This window comes from Sapajus apella, unplaced genomic scaffold (genome assembly GCF_009761245.1).
Source record: "Sapajus apella isolate SASKATOON/1434 unplaced genomic scaffold, GSC_monkey_1.0 scaffold6, whole genome shotgun sequence".
Classification (NCBI taxonomy): Eukaryota; Metazoa; Chordata; class Mammalia; order Primates; family Cebidae; genus Sapajus; species Sapajus apella.
Window position 1 is genome coordinate 14,753,959 of NW_022436946.1, and position 21,269 is coordinate 14,775,227.

The 21,269-nt window shown below is 37.7% G+C and overlaps 1 protein-coding gene across 7 annotated transcripts in view; it reads left to right on the forward strand.

Annotated features, from left to right (window-relative positions):
- The window catches only part of AHI1 (Abelson helper integration site 1), a 214,049-nt gene extending 200,169 nt beyond the window's left edge, over nt 1–13,880 (forward strand). For 2 of the 7 annotated variants that reach the window (XM_032274708.1, XM_032274709.1), the window contains 2 exons: nt 7,219–7,321; nt 12,189–13,865. In XM_032274708.1, coding sequence (XP_032130599.1) covers nt 7,219–7,321; nt 12,189–12,191 — 106 coding nt within the window. In that variant the 3' untranslated portion in view covers nt 12,192–13,865. Of the gene's footprint in view, nt 1–7,218; nt 7,322–12,188 lie in introns of all 7 variants that reach the window. The other 5 variants (XM_032274706.1, XM_032274710.1, XM_032274711.1 and 2 more) reach the window with 4 other exon arrangements.
- Nucleotides 13,881–21,269: the final 7,389 nt, after the last annotated feature.

A 21,269-nucleotide genomic window follows, 5' to 3' on the forward strand; every position in this document is an offset into this window, starting at 1 on the left:
ATGCATTGAGAGATGCTAAAGAAGCATTACAGGTCAGATGAGGAAGTAGAAATAAGAAGCATTTAGAAGGCAACAAATTATATAATTAGGTGTAAAATGATGTGATGCAAATTGTACTTACAGAAGAGAGCTGAATGAGAAGGCAGGAGGAGTATCCATAGCTAGAGAAGGCTTCTAGACGAAGGTAAGGCTTCAATTGAGCTTTTGCCCTCCTCATGGGAGGGCATTTGGATGTGATGTGGGAAAGAACTAGCCTAAAGAACTAGCCTAAAGGAGCATACAGCTATGAAGAGAGGGGAGAGAGCGGGGAGAGACTGACTGATTAGTGACTTGGAGTTGGGGATTCATAGTAGGAGAAAAAAACAGGGTAGAGACTGTGGCTCTAGAATGCATTGTGTTTTGAGGGCAGCTGATGATTGGAAGGTGGGGCTAGGAGACATGTCTTGCTGTATTTGCCCAGCATTTTATAGGAGCCTGAACAAACATTATTTGTCTATATCAAGAATTTGGTCTTGTCCTAGACCTTGATGCTATTGCCATAAAGAGGAAGGATTAGGATCTGCCTTTCAAGATGTCAGTGGTTCATCTGTGAGCATCAGTCCAATTGGGAAAATGTGATCATCTGCTCTCTCTTCAAGGTGCTGTACTAGGCACTGAAATGCAGTGACAAGTGATAGGATAAACAACTTGTACATTGTAGAAGTGCCCAGTGTGGCAAGGAAGACAGACACAGAATACAGTCATTTGCTAAATATAGATTTGCTGAGCACCTACCATGTCACACCCAAAATTCTAGGCACTGGGGATTCAGCAGTAAACAGATAAAAATCCCTGCTCTAAGGAGCTAACGTTTTTACCTATATGCAAAATAAGTAAATGTCTAATTACACCAAATGTGTGCTACACTGTGGAGAAAAATACAGGATGGGTAGGGAAAAGGAGAGGTGACATGAAGGTTGCAGTTGTAAATAGGGGCGTGAGAGAAGGCCTCAGAAAAGTGGAAGGAGGCAGGGATCTGATTAATGTGAGTGTGTGGAAGACAAGTGCAGCATGCCCTGCAGCAGAAGCATGCCTTTTACCCTCAAAGAAAAGTAGGGAAATTAGGATTGAGTAGAGTAAGCAAGTGGGAGAGATCGAATAAAATCAGAGTCAGTAACAAGACATTGTATACTATTGTAAGACTTTTGGCTTTTATACCAAGTGAAATAAGAAGCCATTAAACAGAGGAAGTGACTTACAATTTAACAGAATCCCTCTGCCATTTAAGATAAGAATAGACATTAATGGACAAGGGTTGAATCAGAGAGACCAGTTAAAATAATATTGAAATTATCCAGGTGAGCCTTGGTGGTGGTGCCTTGAAGAAAGATGGGAGCAATGAAGTTAGTGAGAAGAGGTCAGATTTTGTGTGTACATGTGTATTTCTAACTTAGAGAGAGATATACTTGATATAAAATAAATTACACATATTTAAAGACATGGTTTAAGTTTCGAGATGGGATATGCCCATTAACCATCACCACAATTAAGGTAATGAGCATACCCATCTCTCCAAGACTTCTGATGCTCTTTTGTAATTTTGCCCTCCTGTATCTTTCTCTCCTTCCCTAAACCCCATCCCCTGATAATCACTGATCTACTTTCTCTCACTGTCTAGAGTTTTAAATACCACGGTTTGTTTATTCATATACCTTTGTTGATGGACCTTTGAATCATTTCCACTTTGCGGCTGCTACAAATAAAGCTAATGTCAACGTTTATGTGCAAGTCTTTGTGGCTACTACAAATAAAGCTAGTATCAACATTTATGTACGAGTCTCTGTATGGACATATGGGGTTTTTTTTGTTTGTTTGTTTTAACATCATATCACTGAAAGAGGCTTTGAAGAAGGCTATGCTTTCATTTTTCTTGGGTGACACCTAGGAGTAGAATGGCTGGATTATATAGTTGTTTATGCTTGACATTTTAAGAAACTGCCAAATTGTTTTCCATACGATGGTACCATTTTACAGTCCTGCCAGCATGTATGAGTTTTGCTTCCTCACCAGTATTTGATATGGTCAGTCCTTCTAATGTTAACCATTCTAATACATGTAGAGATACATCATTGTGGTTTGGTTTTGCATATCCCTAACAACTAATGATGTTAAGCATCCTTTTATGTGTTTACCTTCCATGCATACATCTTCTTTGGTGAAATTCCTGTTCAAATCTTTTGCTCATTTGTATTAGGTTGTTTGTTTTATTAAGTTTTAAGAGTTATTTATATATTCCAAATATGTTCTTTATCAACTATGTGATTCTCAGACATTTTTCCTAATTTTTCCTAATTCTCAGACATCTTTCCTAAAAATTCTCTGTTTTGCCTTTTTATTCTTTTAGCAGTGATTTTTGAAGAATAAACTATTTTTTACTTTGTTGAAGTCCCATTTATCAAATTTTTTCTTTTACAAATCATGCTGTAGTATATCTAAGAAACCTCTGCCAACCCAAAGCCACTAAAGTTTTCTCTTATGTTTTCTTGTAGAAGTTTTAGAGTTTTTTATTTAAGTCTGTGAACTGTTTTCAGTTCATTTGTGTGTGTGACATGTGATTGAGTTTGGATCAAAGTTTACTTTCTTTTTTTTTTTTTCTTTTTGTTTTGCATTTGGGTATCCAGTCGTTCCAGCATCATTTGTTGAAAAACAACTCTGTCTCAACTGAATTGCCTTTGCATCTTTGCCGAAAATCAGCTCTTAACATATATGTGGGTCTGTTTTTGGACTATTATTTTTCTATTTCTCTTTTGGGTTTTTAAAATTTATTTTATTTTAATTTATTTTGAGGCAGAATCTCGCTTTGTCATCCAGGCTGGAGTGCAATGGCATGAACTAGGCTCACTGCAACCTCCGCCTCCAGGGTTCAAGCGATTCTCCTGCCTCAACCACCTGAGTAGCTGGGATTGTAGGCGTACCCCACTACACCAAGCTAATTTTTGTATTTTTAGTAGAGACAGGGTTTTGCCATGCTGACCAGACTGGTCTCAAACTCCTGGCCTCAAATGATTCACCCGCCTCAGCCTCCCCAAGTGCTAGGATTACAGGCGTGAGCCAAGGCGCCCAGCCAATTATTTTTCTGTTTATCTTTATGCCACTACCACATTATCTTAATTACTGAGTAGTTTTGTGACATGTCTTGAAATCAGGTTAGTATAAGTCCTCTAACTTTGTCCTTTTCAAAGTTGGTTTGACTGTTTAATATTTGGAATTCTGTTTCCAAATGAATTTTAGAATTAGCTTACCGATTTCTATAGCATATTCCAATTGATACTGCATTAATTCAGATATTAATTTGGGGAGAATTGACATTTTAACAATATTCAGTCATCTAAGTCATTAACATGATGTATCTTTGCATTTATTTAATTTATTTAACTTCTTTAATTTTTCTTGGTAATGTTTTTTAGAGTTCAATATGTAGGTCTTGGACACACAGTGTATAGGTCTTTATTTATTTATTTTTTTTATTTTTTTTTTTTTGAGACAGAGTTTCGCTCTTGTTACCCAGGCTGGAGTGCAATGGCGCGATCTCGGCTCACTGCAACCTCCGCCTCCTGGGTTCAGGCAATTCTCCTGCCTCAGCCTCCTGAGTAGCTGGGATTACAGGCACACACCACCATGCCCAGCTCATTTTTTGTAGTTTTCGTAGAGACGGGGTTTCACCGTGTTGACCAGGATGGTCTCGATCTGTTGACCTCGTGATCCACCCGCCTCGGCCTCCCAAAGTGCTGGGATTACAGGCGTGAGCCACCGCGCCCGGCCTGGTTAATTTATTACTACATATTTCATATGTAAATGGTATTGTTTTTAAGTTTCAGTTTACAGGTATTTGTCGCTAGTTTATAGAAATACTGCTGATTATTGTATGTCGATCTTGTTTTATGCCATCCTGCTAAATGGACTTGTTAGTTTTTATAGCTTTTAGTAGATTCCATGAGGTTTTCTATGTAGACAGACAATCATGCAAATAAAAATCCATTTTCTTTCTTTACAATCTGGGTGCCTTTTTCTTTTTCTTGCCCTCTTACACTGGGTAGAATCTCTAATACAATGTTAAATAAAAATAGTGAGAATAGACATTTTTGTCTTGTTCTTGATCATGTGGGAAATGAATAGGAAAGTATTTGATCTTTTACCATGAAGTATGATGTTATTCTAAGTTTTTTATAAATGCCCGTTATTAGGTAGTTTCCCTTTCCTAAGAGTTTTTTATCAGGAATAGATGTTTGATTTGTCAAATGTGGTTTTGCATTGGTTAAGTAATCTATGGTTTTTGCTTTTAAATTTCTTAATATGGTGAATTACATTGATATCCCAATGTTAAACCAACTTCACATTCCTGGGATAAACACTACTTACTAACGTGTTATCCTTTTTATAAATTGTTGAATTTGATTTGCTGATTTTTCCTTTAGAACTTCTTGAATTTTGTTCATGAGAAATATGGGTCTGTAATTTTTTTTTTTTTTTTTTTTTGTAACACCTTAAGCAGATTTTGATAAGGAGATAATGCTGGCTTCATGGAACAAGTTGGGAAGGATTCCCACCTCTTCAATTTTCTGGAATAGTTTGTGTAGATTTAGTATTACTTCCTCCTTGTGTAATTTCTGTTTCTTTATTCCTATTCCCTATTTAGTGAGACACTGCTCATACATTAGTTCTTTAGACATGTTTCCTTTAGTTCTTTGAACACATTTTTAATTATGGATTTGAAGTTTTTGTCTGGTAAGGCCAGTGTCCAGGCTTTCTCGGGGACAGTTCTGTTCATTGCTGGTGGGAATAAACACTGTTCCACGCCTCAAATACTTTTCCCAGATGTGTGCACTCGTCAACTCTCTGCTGGATACTTGAGAGGGACCTTTTGCAAATCCTCATTGTCTGTGGCTCAGTACCTTGAAAATTGTTGTTTCATGTATTTTGTTCAGTTTATTATTATTATTACTGTTGTTCTAGATAAGAGGTAAATCTGGTTCCTCCTACCCTGGGCTACAAGCAAAGGTCTAGATGTTCTATGTATTTTCAAGATAGCTTTTTGATAGATTGTGTGTAGATTTTGAGAGATAAAAAAGAGATCACTACCATCTGATCTTCCTATAGTGGACTTTAGTGGTCAGAGAAACCCAAAGATGTAAGACAGCATTTAAGACCACATAGGCAGGGGGTAAGCAAGAAGAACAGGGCCTAGAAGCCAGGAGCTAAGGCACGGAAGTATAGCAGTGCATGGGATACCCTCAGACCAGCAAGTATGCATGGGGTTGCATGTGTGCGTGCACATGCACACTTAAGTTTATTAGCTGCCCAGATATTTAAACATTTCACCTAAAAGAAATGCAGATTTCTGACTTCTTGAAAATAATCCAGAGTTCTGGACCACAGCTCTACATTCTTTCCTGACATCCATCAATGAGCTGAGATGGACTGCCCCCTTTAGATGAGTCATCCTCTCTCCAGTTTGCCACAGTCCCTTGTATCATTGTCTCTGTTGTATTATCTTTGGCTTGCTTCCCTTATTCACCTTATCAGTCTAGAACATAGATTCCTTGGAAATAAGGCCAAAGGGGTGCACTTCAGAAAGATTAAGATTGTGTATTATCAGTGCTTTTTTTCGGAACTTAACCTTTTCTTTGTTCTTTATCATTCTATTTCTTTCTAAATTTACTGTCCTTTCTTCATTGTAATTTCTGACCTTTTCATTCTCAGTCATCTGACTTCATTTTACTGACTTATACATTTCTTTATTAGTCTATTCCGGGTGCCACAGAGAATACCACAGACTTCATTACTTAAACTACAGAAATTTATTTTCACCCAGTTCTGGGGCCTAGAAGTCCCAAGATCAAGGTGCCAGCAGGATTGGTTTCCAGTGAGGCCCCTCTTCCTGGCTTGCAGATGGCTCCCTTCTCATTGTGTCTTCACATGTGCTCATCTCTGTGTAAGAAAGAGCATGCTCTGCTTTCATCTTTGTATTCTTCTAAGGACACTAGCCTTATTAGATTAGAACCCCACTCTTCTAACCCCATTTAACCTTAATTATCTCCCTAGAAGCCCCTGTCTCCAAATACAGTTACATTAAGGGGTTCAGGCATCGACATATGAATTTTGGGGAAATAATATTTGATTCACAAGAATCTCTATTCAGTTTTATTTAATACTTGATTTTGAAATTCTTGCGTCTTTTTCAAGCTCCTCTTTGGTGTTTCTCGCCATTCCTAGACAACTTAGGGAGAAGATACTCTCTTCCATTCTTCAGTTTTCCTTTTTGTTTCTTTGTTTTCGTGTTTGCTTTCTCCTAATATAAAGTATACCACAAAACATTTGTTTTATATTTTGCTATTGCCATTGAATCATTTGGAAAGCTACATTGCTCATTCCACAGATAAGGATGTTACAGCCTTTTTTTTTTTTTTTTTTTTTTTTTTTGAGACGGAGTTTTGCTCTTGTTGCCCAAGCTGCAACAAATACTCTTGTTACCCAAGTGCAGTGGTGTGATCTCAGCTCACTGCAACCTTCACCTCCTGGATTCAAGCAATTCTCCTGCCTCAGCCTCCTAAGTACGTGGGATTACAGGAGTGCCACCACGCCTGGCTAATTTGTTGTATTTTTAGTAGAAACAGCATTTTACCATGTTAGCCAGGCTGGTCTCAAACTCCTGACCTCAGGTGATCTGCCTGCCTCAGCCTCCCAAAGTGCTGGGAATTCAGGGGTGAGCCACGACACCCAGCCTATAGCTTTTTTATATATAAACTTCATCATTCCTTTTCTTGTAATTAATTAATGTCCTGTACTTTTACATGTGTGCGTTTCCATCTAAGTTGATAAAACTTTCTGATTTTTCCCAAGCATCTAATATTTTTCTGAGAGAAATGAAATTTATTCTATTCTGTAAGTCCACAGATAATAGTTTAAGATTTTGGCATGTATTTTATTATTGTCCCTTTATCATGGCTAAGAAGGAGTCCAACTAGCCAACAATTTGTCTATTTACATTATTTTGAGCAATTCCGTCTCTCACCCCCGTTTATAACCACTCATTAGTGCTGCTGGATTTTTTTTCTCTTATGTCCTCACATGTATCCCCCTTTTTTATTTCCACTGCCATACCCCTAGATCAAAGCCTCATCTGAGCTTTTACCCCAGCTCTCTTATTGGTCCCTTGTTTCTGATCTTTCCCTCCTGTAGTTCTGAAATGGGCAAAGAACAGAGCCATGAGGACCGAGGGCACATAATGGATACACAGGTGAGGAAGAATAAGCAAGCAGGCCAAAAAGTCGCTCTAATAGAGGTAAGAGGAAAACCAGTAGAAAGTTGTGCTATATTATCAACAGGAAAAGACTTAGGAAAGCATGGTCAGCAAGGACAAACACCAGAGAGAGGAAAGTAAAGTAAGGACTGACAAGTTCCCTTTGGGATCTGTAACCAAGAAGCCACATTTGTGACCTTGGAAAAGGTAGTTTTGATGGAGGAACCCGGAAGCGTAAATCAGATTGTCTCCAGCCAAACAGTAAAAGACTGTAAGAATAATCTTATTCTCTTTAGAAGCTGGAATTTAAAGGAAAGAAAAAGCTAGGCAATAACTAGTAGAAAACACAGGTTATAGACAAGATCATTATAAAGAGGGGAATGACAAGACAGTTACAAACTGAGAGGAAAGAGCCCCTTGAGAAGGAGCTATCAGAGGTGTCGGAGCAGAGTGTAGTCCATGGGGGCCTAAGGAAATCCAGAGGATTACAGCTCAAGAGTGGCCACTTTTTCCACTGAGGCACACCGGAGGGAAAATGTGTTTTGGGTGTTAGGTGTTGGGGTATTAGAAAGGCAGAAAAAGCCTCCCAAAAGGCCTTTTCTCTGTTGAGTAAAAGTGAAATTTGTCTGTTGAAAGTGAAATGTTACAAAGCTCTTCATGTACACATTCGTGAATTTGTCATTTTGTAGGAACTAGATTCAAATTTTTCATATTTTTATTTTTCTGTTTTAGAACTCTAAAATCTAATTGTACAGAAGCATATAGATGAATAGTTGTATAATCATGGGCTAAGGAATGATTTTTAACCTTGATATCAGAATTGGAAAACATTATAAAACAGGTTTTTTAATAACAGAAACTTTAAAATTATGCAGGTCAAACAGAAAAAATGTCATAGAATTTTAAATGAACAATAACCTGAGATGGAAGAGATTTACCTATAGAAGAGTAATACTCTTTCTTTTTTTTTTTTTTTTTTTTTTTTTGAGACAACATCTTGCTCTGTCATCCAGGCTAGACTACAGTGGCACTATCTCAGCTCATTGCAATCTCTACCTCCCAGGTTCAAGTGATTCTCCTGCCTCAGCCTTCCAAGTAGCTGGGACTACAGGTGCATATCATCACTCCCAGCTAATTTTTGTATTTTTAGCAGAGACAGGGTTTTGCATGTTTCCCAGGCTGGTCTCAAACTCCTGACCTCAAGCGATCCACCTGCTTTGGCCTCCCAAAATGCTGGAATTACAGGCTTGAGCCACCTAGCCTGGCCAGGAGTAATACTCTTAACAAACAAAAAGCTCTAAGAGGAGCTTTTTCAACATGGAAAAAAAATACACCAGTAGAAAAATAGGCAAAGATATACACAAGACATTCTTTTTTTTTTTTTTTTTTTTTTTTTTTGAGAGAGGGTTTTTTTTTTTTTTCCCAGGCCGGAGTGCAATGGCGCGATTTCGGCTCACCGCAACCTCCACCTCCTGGGTTCAGGCAATTCTCCTGCCTCAGCCTCCTGAGTAGCTGGGACTACAGGCACGTGCCACCACGCCCAGCTAATTTTTGTATTTTTAGTAGAGACGGGGTTTCACCTTAAATGATTCTTAAAGGGATAAATTATAAGTGGCAACAGACATGGAAAATGTTTACCATCTAGTGAAGAAATTAATGAAAATTAAAACAATAAAATGAGATGGTGTTTACCCTTTCAAAATGGCAAGTTTCAAACTTATGATGCATACCTAGTAGTGATGAGAAAATGGGACACGGGTTCCCTCTTACACTGCTGGTAATACTATAAAATTGATCCATTCTTTGTGGAGTATGATTAGGTAATATGTTGGGGTTTGGTTTTTTTTTTAAGTTTCCAAAGTGTTCATCTCCTTTGACCTGACAGTTCAACTTCAAGGAATCTCTTATAGGAAAATATTCAAGTATACATGGAGAGATTTAGTTAAAAGGCTACTCCTTTGAGCAGTATTCTTTAAATAAAGGATTGATTAAAATATGAAATATTTGTATGACAGAATATGATATGGTTATTCATATTATGGAAATATTTTATAGATGTGAAACGATGTTTATGATTTTTAAGTAAAAATTATTATAAAATAGTTTGTATACTATATACCAAAAGACAATAATTATCTGAGTAGTAAGATCATAGTGATTTTTTTCCCTCTATTTTACTTTGTGCATTTTCTAATTTATCTACTTAGTGTATATTTACTACTTGATCATTTCTTTCAAACTGAGTGTAATTTTTAGAAATTTTCTAATATAGCCCGTTGTTCCTACATTCAAAGAAATCAGGTTCTCAAAGTTAAAGCTGCAAAGTGCCTAAACTAGGAATTAATCTTCTTGCCCCAAGTTCAGGGTTGTTTCTCTTACACATTGCTTTGTCTGTTAACTCTGATTATATGGGCAGTGTTTCTAGTCAGGGGCTATTATTTAATACATACTTCAATTTTTCCTCCCCTGCATTTAGGCTGGTGTCTTGCCACAGAAATAAACCTTCAGGAAAGATCTATTGGATTAAATGTCTTGTGGGGGTAAGGCAGGTTTTTTTGTTGCATGTTTTTGTTTTGGTTTGGTTTGGTTTGGTTTTTGGTTTTTGGTGTTTTTTTTTGAAAGGGAGTCTTGCTGTGTTGCCCAGGCTGGAATGCAGTGGTGTGATCTCGGCTCACTATAACCTCCAACTCCTGGGTTCAAGTGATTCTCCCGCCTCAGCCTCCCAAAATGCTGGGATTACAGGCATGAGCCACCATGCCTGGCCACAGCCCAATATTTTTATGAATCTTATTCCCCAGATATAACATACACACAAACACTAACCTAGTTTCATAGTTGTTTTCATAAGCTTGCTAAGAATGTTTCTCTTTTCATTGCAAGACCTTTAAAAACAGCTTTGCTTTGTTACTTTCTTCCTCTATTAGATTACAGACATATTTTATGAAAAGATAGAGAAGGAATGGCTTTGCATTTATTCTTGTCTTTTGGTTAGCTGTTTTCTCCCTCTTTCAACATATCCCTGCTGTCTCCTAGCTTTCAGGTCCCTCTGCTGTTAGCGTTCATTAAGCCAGTATACTACTCTTGATTTTCCCCTCATCAACAGAAGGGAGCTGCCAGTTGTCCAAAGTGTGCACTTGACCATCTTTTATTCTGTCTCTTTTCTCCCTTTTATGCGCCATCTTTGTCATTCTCTATGCAGTGTGTTTCTTCCTCTTCTAAGTCTGAATCATTTCCCTCCAAGATGTTATCTTTGCTGCCTGCTTTAGATTTTTCTGGTTGAATTTCTATTTGGGTTCCTCTCCCAAAGGTCCTCCCGCTTCTTTGTTTACTTCTCACAGTGCAGTCTCCACCTGATTGATTTCACTTGTCCTACATCTTCTGCACGTGCAGGATCCATCTCACTAATTTCCAGCTGTTCCTCTCCCCATCTCCCTCTTCCCTTTTCTGTTTTTCTTCTTCTTTTTTGCCCTCCCACTACCATGAACTCTTCCTCTCACTTTGTTTTGCCTTATTCTTCCTCTAAGAGCCTTTTGCCCTCCTCACTGCCTTTCGCAGAAGTTTATGTGGTCTCTGTCTGACTTTAGCCCAGCCTTCATTGAAACTACTTTCTTTTCCATTTTTATCAGATCCTAATTTGGCGAAAGTTTTACGTACTTTTTCTGTATATGTACTGGGACACCTTTTTGCCCCTAGTGATATTATACCTTGGCATGCTGTATCTGTACCATTTCTACTCAGCTTCACTTGCTTTCATGAGTGTCACTGGAACATATTTTGGGGCTTCTATATATAAAGCTTACCTGGAGTCACTCTATTTAACAAATTTAAAATCAAGAAACATCAACTGACAAAAGAATTTTTTGCCCCTATGTGTAAATGTTTTTTATATGAAGATAGTGCCACCATTTATTTAAGATTGGGCCAGTTGCTTACAGCACAGGTGTTCCCTATCCTTCCTGTGCCCCCCAGGGAAAGCCCTTTGGGAATGATTAGCTGCTGCCCTTTCTTGCCACCATGTGCCGGCTGTCACTTTTCTCAGGAGTAGTCGATGGAATTGACCTTAACCAGACTTGCCATCGTTCTGAAACTGAAGTGTGTTTTCTAAGGACAACCAGTTGTTAAACCTTTGTCTTTAGAAGAAAGATAGTAACCTTTTTGTGTGAGTCCAGAACTCATCAATGCCATATGAATGATTGCATTAAAAAATGTTAGGCTCAGCCCCACTAGTTTATCACACACTAGTTGTAGTGCAAATGCTACACATGCTCTAAGGAAGCAACTTCTTGATTCATCGCATATTGATTCTTGATTTTTCTGAATGGTATATTTGTTTTACATCAAAGCCACATCTAGATGCTTAATTGTCACTATCTCGATCAATCAAAAATGAGACAACCCAATTTTTAATTGATTTGAAAAATGTAATAACCTAATTATATAAAAGTAGGCACAGCCATAGACTAAATGAAAGAATGCTGTTTAGTAAAATTATCTATATCCTTTTGAATCACTGACCCTGAAATATCATCCATGAGAATTTTTTCCCCCACTGAATGAAGAATTTTATATACTCTTATTGCCTGCTCTTAATTTCTGGAAGTTACTCCTGATTTGCAGTTTTTAGTGTCTGTATTTGGGAATTATATTTCTTTTTTGCTTATATTAACCTGTCAGTGCAGGAGCAGACCTTAAACAACTGCTAATGATACAAGTAATATATTTGAGAGGCAAACTAGAAAGTAGGTAATTAGTATTTGGGTCTTATTTGGTTGTGTGTGTTTGTATGTGTTTGCGTTTTACACAGTGTCTTTTATTACCTGTGCTGTTGCCTGAGCACACTGAGATTTGGTGGTAATCAGAAGACATCATTCAAGTTTATTTAGTACATTTTGTATATTTTTCTCTCTAGTAAAGAATTGAAGAAAAGTGAAGAGATACCCAAATGCACAGAGGTGAAGTGACAAACCAAATGGAATTTCTTTTCAGAGTTCAGAATTTTCAGACACTAAAGAGGAAGAAAGGATCCATTACTTGTTGTCCTTGTGAATGACTCTAGAAAAATCAGAATCAACTTGTGGGTGGAAAAATCAATGTGGCCTTTGATTGTTATATACCGTTGTGATTGTTAGTTGGTCAAAGTATCGGTACTTGTATTATTAGTAGTTGCATCATAATTACATTACCAGTGTTGGAAAACTAAAGAAGAAAACACTATAATTGCTACTCAGCAAATGTGAATAAAAGGTGTTTGCATTGTTAGGATGTCTGTTAAGTAAGCATTTAATATTATTATATCGGTAATGTGGTTATATTTGTGATGTTATGGCCAGAATATGAAGTATCTGCTTTTGAAATTTACTGTATTTAAAAGATAAGCAGCTGGCTGGGTGCGATGCCTCACGCCTGTAATCCCAGCACTTTGGGAGGCCAGGATGAGCAGATCACCTGAGGTCAGGAGTTCAAGACCAGCCTGACCAACATAGCGAAACCCCATCTCTACTAAAAATACAAAAATTACTCGGGCGTTGTGGCAGGTGCCTGTAATCCCAGCTACTTGGGAGGCTGAGGCAGGAGAATTGCTTGCACCTGATAGGCAGAGATTGCAGTGAGCCAAGATCACACCATTGCACTCCAGCCTGGATGACAGAGCGAGACTCTGTCTCCAAAAAAAGATGAGGAGCTTTAGAATATGGTGTATTCAAAGTGGTCACAGTAACAAAAGCATTAAAAGAAAACAATTTACTTTCAAATTAAAATTTTGTGTTTCTTAAGAACAAATCATATGGGTAACTTCATACAGCTAAACTAAAAGTGACTTTTGGCTGGACTGGCAACAGTGTTCCAAATGTCTTTTACTTTTTTAAAAAAAAGGCATTTCATATTTAAGCATATACCTTTTTTGTAGACTTACATTGTTTAATATTTATTTTAGTCTTAATATTTTTACATTATTATAATGCATTATTATGTATTTCTAAGTTCCAGAATAATAGTGTCATTATTATAGACTGTATGTTTTGAAGTTTGATATAATAGCGGTATTCATTTTTTGCTCTTTTCTTGACTTTTCTCCTTTCTCAACTGTGTGATAAGGTCTGCTGATAAAATATTTAACACCAAGAAAGTGAAAACTAATAGAAAATTAGAAAGACTTATTTTCCAAATTAGACAATCAATCCCATTAAAATAAGAAGTGAGAAAAACAATGTTGGTCATTGAGGTATAAATTTTGCCCAGATGTATACCCAGTGTGAAATATCTTCTAGTAAAAATATATTTGGCTCTTATCCCTGCACATGTTGAAGAGGCATAAAAATTGGTAAACATGTCTCTGCTGTGTAGAACTTTAAAAAAAAAAAAAGGCATTTCGGAAAGTGTTGAGTGGCACTGATAACTGCTGAAGCCTGCAGCTGTGAACCCAGAAGCCTGTTCTGATGGCACTAAGTTTTCATTGTTCTGAATGCATAAGTCTGTGCATCAGGTACAGCTGGGCCCAGCCAGCTTGAGTCACTCTTGTACAAGCTTCTTTTTATCTGTCTTGTGAATGCACTTGATAATTTAAAAATAAAAATATTTGTTTCTCTGCCGTTTCATCTCATAATTTTGGGATGTGTGTTGATTTTCTGATTCAATCACACATAACTTCAACAGTTTTAGAAATAATTTAAATTAAGATGGATGAAAAATATGTCGGGGGAGCTAAGCATTTGCTAAGATCTTGATGTTTATATGAAAAATAAAGGGTTATTTTTATATTGCAGCTACTAAAGATAAAAATAGCGGTTGAAGCAAACACAGGAAAATTTGACTCTACTGAAAGCCCAGTCCTTTTCTCCTTTGTCTTGGTGACAAAATAAGACTGGGGTTATGTTCATGACTAGATTAATAAAATGCAATCTGAGATGAGATGGAGTGGGGGGAGATCATGACTGTGCCCTCCAGAATATAATCAAGCAGAAAATCAGATGCTAGGATCCATTTCATGATGTCCGGCATTAAACATTTCCTTATAACAAATTGGGTTTGTCTTTGTTCTGAAGGTATTGAATTTTATCCCATGTCATCTCTTTTATCCAAATAAGTAACAATTTGACACTATTTTCTTCTATATCTAAATAATATTTTTAAAACATTCTTAGAAATATACTTCCCAATTATTGATTCAATCCTGTCTTGAAGATTTAAGGTTTCTTCAGTTTTGATAAGATACTATGTATAGGAATTGGAAAACTAAAATAAAAATCAAGTTTTTAAAAGGTTTAGGCCAGGCGCGGTGGCTCAGGCCTATATTCCCAGCACTTTGGGAGGCCAAGACAGGCAGATCACCTCAGGTCGTGAGTTCAAGACCAGCCTGACCAACATAGAGAAACCCATCTCTACTAAAAATACAACATTAGCCAGGAGTGGTGGTGCATGCCTCTAATTCCAGCTACTCAGGAGGCTGAGGCAGGAGAATCACTTGAACCCAGAAGGTGGAAGTTTTGGTGAGCCAAGATCATACCATTGCACTCCAGCCTGGACAACAAGAGCGAAACTCTGTCTCAAAAACAGAATGTTTAATATATGAAATATTTTACACAATAAATACAACTATGTTTAAAATGCATGTTTTAAATGAAATCAATGCTTTTAAATGGCTAACACTTGGTACTTCTGAAGTCTTGTGCAGGGTTTCTCTCACATAAAAATGAATACTTGACCTTAATATTATGTTTAAATTATAGAAGAGTTTAATTAAAGAAAGATATTTTTAGGAAGCTCTCAGCAGGACTATATTTGAGAAATAACTTACCATTTTATAGCTTCATGTGACATGTTGTCACCTCAGCCATATATTTAACCACAAATATTTTTAAGAGTTAGGAAGCTCTAGAAACTATAACAAAAATTTATGACCTTACACTTTAGATGTATTCAAATATTTCTATCTGATGCCCATATCTGTTTAGTGAATTATGGGAACACTTTTAAGCAATCCAAATGTTTTAAGCTATATATTTGTCTGTTTCTATTTAATTGGCTGTACAGAAAATATTCAACAAATCTTCACTTTATCATGTACATGACCTCATTTACTCTTCACATCAAATCCATGAGACAGATAAAATCTTTCCTGCTCTGTAACTAAGGAAACCAAGTTTTGAAGATTAAGTAACTTCTCCAATGGCACACCTTCAGTCACTGCTAGCTGCAAATGGAGATGTCAGGGTCCACTGGGTGACCTGTGAAGTCCTGGATCTCAGTTGCTGTGGAGGGGAGGCCAGGAAATGCTGATACTTGGAGATGACAGCCCTCCCGAGAGTAACTAAGGAAGCAGTTGGCATGTACCTATGACTACACTCGGTCTAGAAACAGCTCAAATGTTTGTCATTCAACAGTGACCTAAATAAAATAAAATATATCTGAGCGAATTTTTTTTTAAAAAACTGATCATTTGTTTATCCCATAATTATTTTAGTAAACCTTTACTCCATACCATAATTATGTTTCCTTAAGAAACAGATTCTATAGAATCAAACTAATTACATGTACAGTAACATTTTATTCAAGAAACCTAAAAGGCGCCATTCCAGTCATATATGAGATAATAAAAACATCAAGAAGCATGTCAATCAAAAAGCTGTGTTGACTGGAGAACTCAATCTATGGATGGACACAATTATCTGCAGGAGAATTGAATGTCAGCATCATTTAGGGTTGACAATGGACTAACTAGGCAAAAGCAGACAGCTACTCTCTGCGGAGACCCAGGAAGCAAACTTGGTAATGAGGCACTTCATTCATCATATCCTTCTGCTCTAATTATTAAGGTGAATAGGAAATACTTTAAGCTAAGGCGGGAACTGGATAACAAAAACATTTGTTTTGTAAACACAAAGAATGCTGTTTTTCTAATGATCCCCTTCAAATCTACATCAAGCATATGTTGTGAGCACTCTGTTTTCTAAAGTTGCTCTTCTAACACCTCAAATTCACCGATTATAGATAGGTTATTTTCGTCTCAAAAAGCTAGGGAGGCTAGTGCTGCTAAGAATCAACACTGTTAGTTTCTCCTCAATCAAAAAAAAAAGGCATATGTGTGTGTGTGTATTTGTATGTATATATATATAGAGAGAGAGATACACACAAACACCACATATAATTTATGTTCCACCTCATCGCTTAGGTCAAAATGGTCCAACTATATACTTCAGTGTTATTTCTAAAAGTACTAAACAATATGATTTTTACTCATTATAGTTCATTTCTTCATAAAAATCATTTGAGCCCTATGAAAAAATATAACAGAAGAAAATTTAAGAATGGTTTCCTTATATTTATATAGGTAAACTCAAATATTCCCAAAGGATGATTTCTTAACATTGCTTGGAGTGGAGATGTCAGTGAAGATAAGAAAAAAAAAGTAGAGTCTGAAAGGAGGTAAAAGCAAGAAGTTAAGGAACATAACTTTCTGCTAGAGCAAAAATAAGCAACTGAAGCTTGCGCAAAGTGGTCACGAGACTAAAGGAAGAAGGTTCGCTGGAGAAAAGTTTGGTAGCTTCAGTTTGGTTTTTCTGAAATTTTCAGCCAAGAATCAGTAGTTTTTTGTTGTTGTTGTTTTTGTTTTTTCTTAAATTTGTTCACAAGGCCATTCTGTATAAATACTCCACATAATTTTCCCTGAGCTATGATTCTTTAATAAAAGTTAAGCACAGTAATGTGTTTAACCATCCCTGCCTATTAGACAAAAGTTAATGTTCGGAAGTATCTACTGATGCTACTTTTAGCAACTAAATATTTCCATGGTGGTAAAGAAATATCAGTAAAATCTATGGACTTTAAGCACATCAAATTCTTGTACTTATCATGTGTGCAGGCAGAGTACATAATAAACTAGTCTATAGCAGCTGTAAATTTCTGAGGATTTATCTAACCACAAATACATTGAAATGGGGAAATGGGTCTATATTAAACTATGCAAGATGCTGCTGGAGCTTTGCCATTTCTGCAACATCCTGTAATTAATTTATCATGACAGGTCTGGCAAACTGAAACATCCAATACACTTGTGACAGACTGTTATACTCTAGTTGTTAGAGATCCTGTAGTCACATTAAGTGAAGGTAGATTTTTTTTTTTTTGCCTTCAAACATGAACATAAGGCTATTATATTTAGAGTACCCTGTAGCCAAGGACAGATTTGTAATTTTTTAATTTCAAAATAACAAATATAGAATATGGAAAAATACCCCAGGCTGAAATCATGAGTTCAGTCTCTTCTCTGCCATGTGTGGTCCTTTCCTGAAGAGGAAGAGTCCTGGGAAGGGGAATGAGACAGTTTGGTCAACCCTTCCCACGCATGCGTCCCTCGGGCTAGATAGGGTGGATTTTCTCCCGGAAGATTTGAAGATCAGTTATCTCTTTGTTGTCTCTTTAACATATTCTTTTCCAGTAAGCCAAGCTCACAAGTCCGGCTTCTGTGTGCTCTCCTTTTCTGGAAGCTGCAGTCCTGCCATTTGCAAAGTTAAAGTACAAATTAAGTACAAAATTATTTCTGCTGCAACCCCATCCAATCCAGAGAAAGAAGAAAATGTAAAGCTTGCAGGGATTTTGACCAAAATAGATCCTATTGAACAATATGTTCTCTGTCCATGTGAGTGCGAAAGAAAGAGCCTTTCTTGACTTGATGTGTATAATTTGATGCAGGTTATATAGTGACTGACAGTAAGGTTGGATCTGTGTAGTAAACGAGGCTTCTTACTCCAAGAGTGAAGATACTTCCCAAGAAAAGTGAAACCTATATTGTATGATGGTCTACAGCCTTGCCCATTTCCTAGGGAAGATCAGAGTTTCTCATTCTACCAACAAGTGGACTCGAGGGGTTGGGAACTTAAATCTGGACTTTCGGTGAGAGAGAAGATGTTAGAGGAAAGGTCCTGGTGATGGAGAAGGAGTCCTGCTCAGTGGGAAAGAGGCGAGAAACTGGGCAAGGAGTCTTGAGTGGTCCCAGCCTACTTACCTCAGGTCAACTGTAAACACTAGGCAAGTTGTAAGTTCTTTGTATTTTCTTTCTATCCTTACTATTGGAAACGGATACTATCTCGGAAGACCTAAGAGGTTTGTTGCTTGGGCTTCATTTAAAAGAAAAGCACCCAGCAGATCCCCAGACTGAGCAGCTCAAGGGAAACGTGAATGAGAAACCATGGAGGAGAAGCTTGTGTGCCCTCCCGCTCCCTCCACCAGGTCCCCCTCCAGAGCCCCTTCCATGTCAAGAGTTGGGAAATCAGGTGGAGGGTGTGCCCAAAAACATGAGAACAAATACCTTTTTTTTTTTTGTCACCAAGCTGGAGTGCAGTGGCACGATCTCGGCTCACTACAACCTGTCTCCCAGGTTCAAGCAATTCTTCTGCCTTAGCCTCCTGAGGAGCTGGAACTACAGGGGCTCGCCACCATGCCCAGCTAATTTTTGTGTTTTTAGTAGAGACGGAGTTTCACCATGTTGCCCAGGATGGTCTCGATCTGTTGACCTCATGATCCACCCGCCTCGGCCCCCCAAAGTGCTGGAATTACAGGCATGAGCCACCACACCTGGCCAAAGACCCTTCTTTCACACAGTTAAGTAACTTGTCCCGGACCACAGACACCTGTGGCAGCACCCTGCCCCCTTCTGCCGACTCCTGTTTACCTGGCAACATTCACACCTAAAGCTAAATCCTAATTCTGAAAATTCCTGTATTTTCTCAACCTCCTACACAACCAAAAGTGAATATCCCTCGTAGAACACGTCTACATTCTGATAAATCCCCCTTTAAAGCCCGGTTATTACAAATGATGAGTTTGAATGAATGAGGGTAAAATTAGGTAAATATGTAAGCAAGGTGTCATCAGAGAGTCAGGAGAAATGGCATTTCTATGTACACATGGCAGGGGGAGATTCGCTTTTTTACTTTTATTTTTATTTTACTTTAAGTTCCAGGATACATGTGCAGAACATGCAGGTTTGTTACGTAGATATATGTGTGGTGGTTTGCTGCACCTATCAACCTGTCATCTAGGTTTTAAGCTCTGCATGCATTAGCTATTTGTCCTGATACTCTCCCTCCTCTTGCCCCCCGCCCTACCATTTATTTTTATTTTTTGACTATATATATGTATATATATATATATTTTTTTTGAGGCAGAGTCCCACTCTGTTGCCCAGGCTGGAGTGCAGTGGCATGATCTCAGCACTGCAACCTCCACCTCCCAGTTTCAAGCAATTCTCTTGCCTCAGCATCCCAAGTAGCTGGGATTATAGGCACGTGCCACCACGCCTGGCTAATTTTTATATTTTTGTAGAGAAGAGGTTTTGCCATGTTGTCCAGGCTGTTCCTGAACTCCTGACCTCAAATGATCGGCCTCCTAAAGTGCTGGAATTACAGGCATGAGCCACCATGCCCAGTCTATTTTTTGACTATATTGACAACTGGATACAGACAGTGCAACTAATTCTATTTACCTCTCAATAGTCAGAATTATGGACTGCTTTCCTAAATGCATTTTGATAATTTAAGATCCTTGATGATTTTGACACTTAAATATTTTTTAATGTGTGTGTTTGTCAAAATGTGGAGGTGCACACGTATTCACTTATTCAAGAGCTTAATTGCTGAATGTCCGATTCTTGACAGACATGTGAACCAGTAGCCTTGACTCTTCTACTCAGTTTCACCTTGAAATTGTCGCATATTTATTATGTCATTTTTATTACGGCTGTCAGAGGAATCCCATACGCTACAAAACTTGAGCCTCATACCAATCTTTATTAGACAAGAAAGGCATTATTCTCCCATTTTTAAAAACCAATTACAAAGAAGTCAAAAGACTGGACCAACAACTATTGATCAGAACCCAGGTGTTCTCTTCCCAGTTCTGTATTTTTCCAAATAGGAAAATTATTTACTGACGTCTGAGACATGTGGAAATAAATTATAAGACAAGCCAATCTGTGTTCCCTGTGTGAGATGCAGCTATGAATTAGTAAGGCTAATATAGATATATGCTTTTTGGAATCAATTTATGGTCTCTTCCTGTGGTTATTTAAGTTTATATGTTTGTGCTGCAATCCTCTGTTTGCATATTTTATTTTTATGCAAGAACCTAAAATACAAAATCACAACACAGGTCAAATAAGAATGTTTTAAAATACGTTTTATTTCAATAGCTTTTAGAGTACAAGTGGTTTTTGGTTCCATGGATTACTTATACAGCAGTGAAGTCTGAGATTTTAGTGTACCTATCACCCAAGTAGTGTATGTTGTACCCCATATCTAGTTTTTATTTTATCACACACCCCTCCTCCCACCTTCCTCCTGAGTCCCCAAAGACAATATATCACTGTATGTCTTTGTGTCCTCACAGCTTAGCTCCCACTTTAAGTGAGAACAAAATGACATTTGGTTTTCCATTCCTGAGTTACTTCACTTAGAATCATGGTCTTCAGCGCTATCCAAGTTGCTGCAAAAGACATTATTTTGTCCCTTTTTATGACTGAGTAGTATTCCATGGTGTATACATGCCACATTTTCTTTTTTTGTTTGCTTGTTTTGTTTTGTTTTTGAGACAGAGTTTTGCTCTTGTTGCCCAGGCTGGAGTGCAATGGCGTAATCTCAGCTCACTGCAACCTCCACCTCCCGGGTTCAAGCAATTCTCCTACCTCAGCCTCCACAGTAGCTGGATTATAGGCACCCACCACTATGTCTGGCTAATTTTTTTTTTTTTTTGTATTTTTAGTAGAGATGGAGTTTCACCATTTTGTCCAGGCTGATCTTGAACTCCTGACCTCATGATCCACCTGCCTCGGCCTCCCAAAGTGCTGGGATTACAGATGTGAGCCACCAGCGCCCAGCATGAGTAGATTTTTGTATAATGTGAGAGAGATGGATCCAGTTTCATTCTTCTACATGTGGCTTGCCAGTTTTTCCAGCACCATTTATTAAATAGGGTGTTCTTCCCACAGTTATGTTTTGGT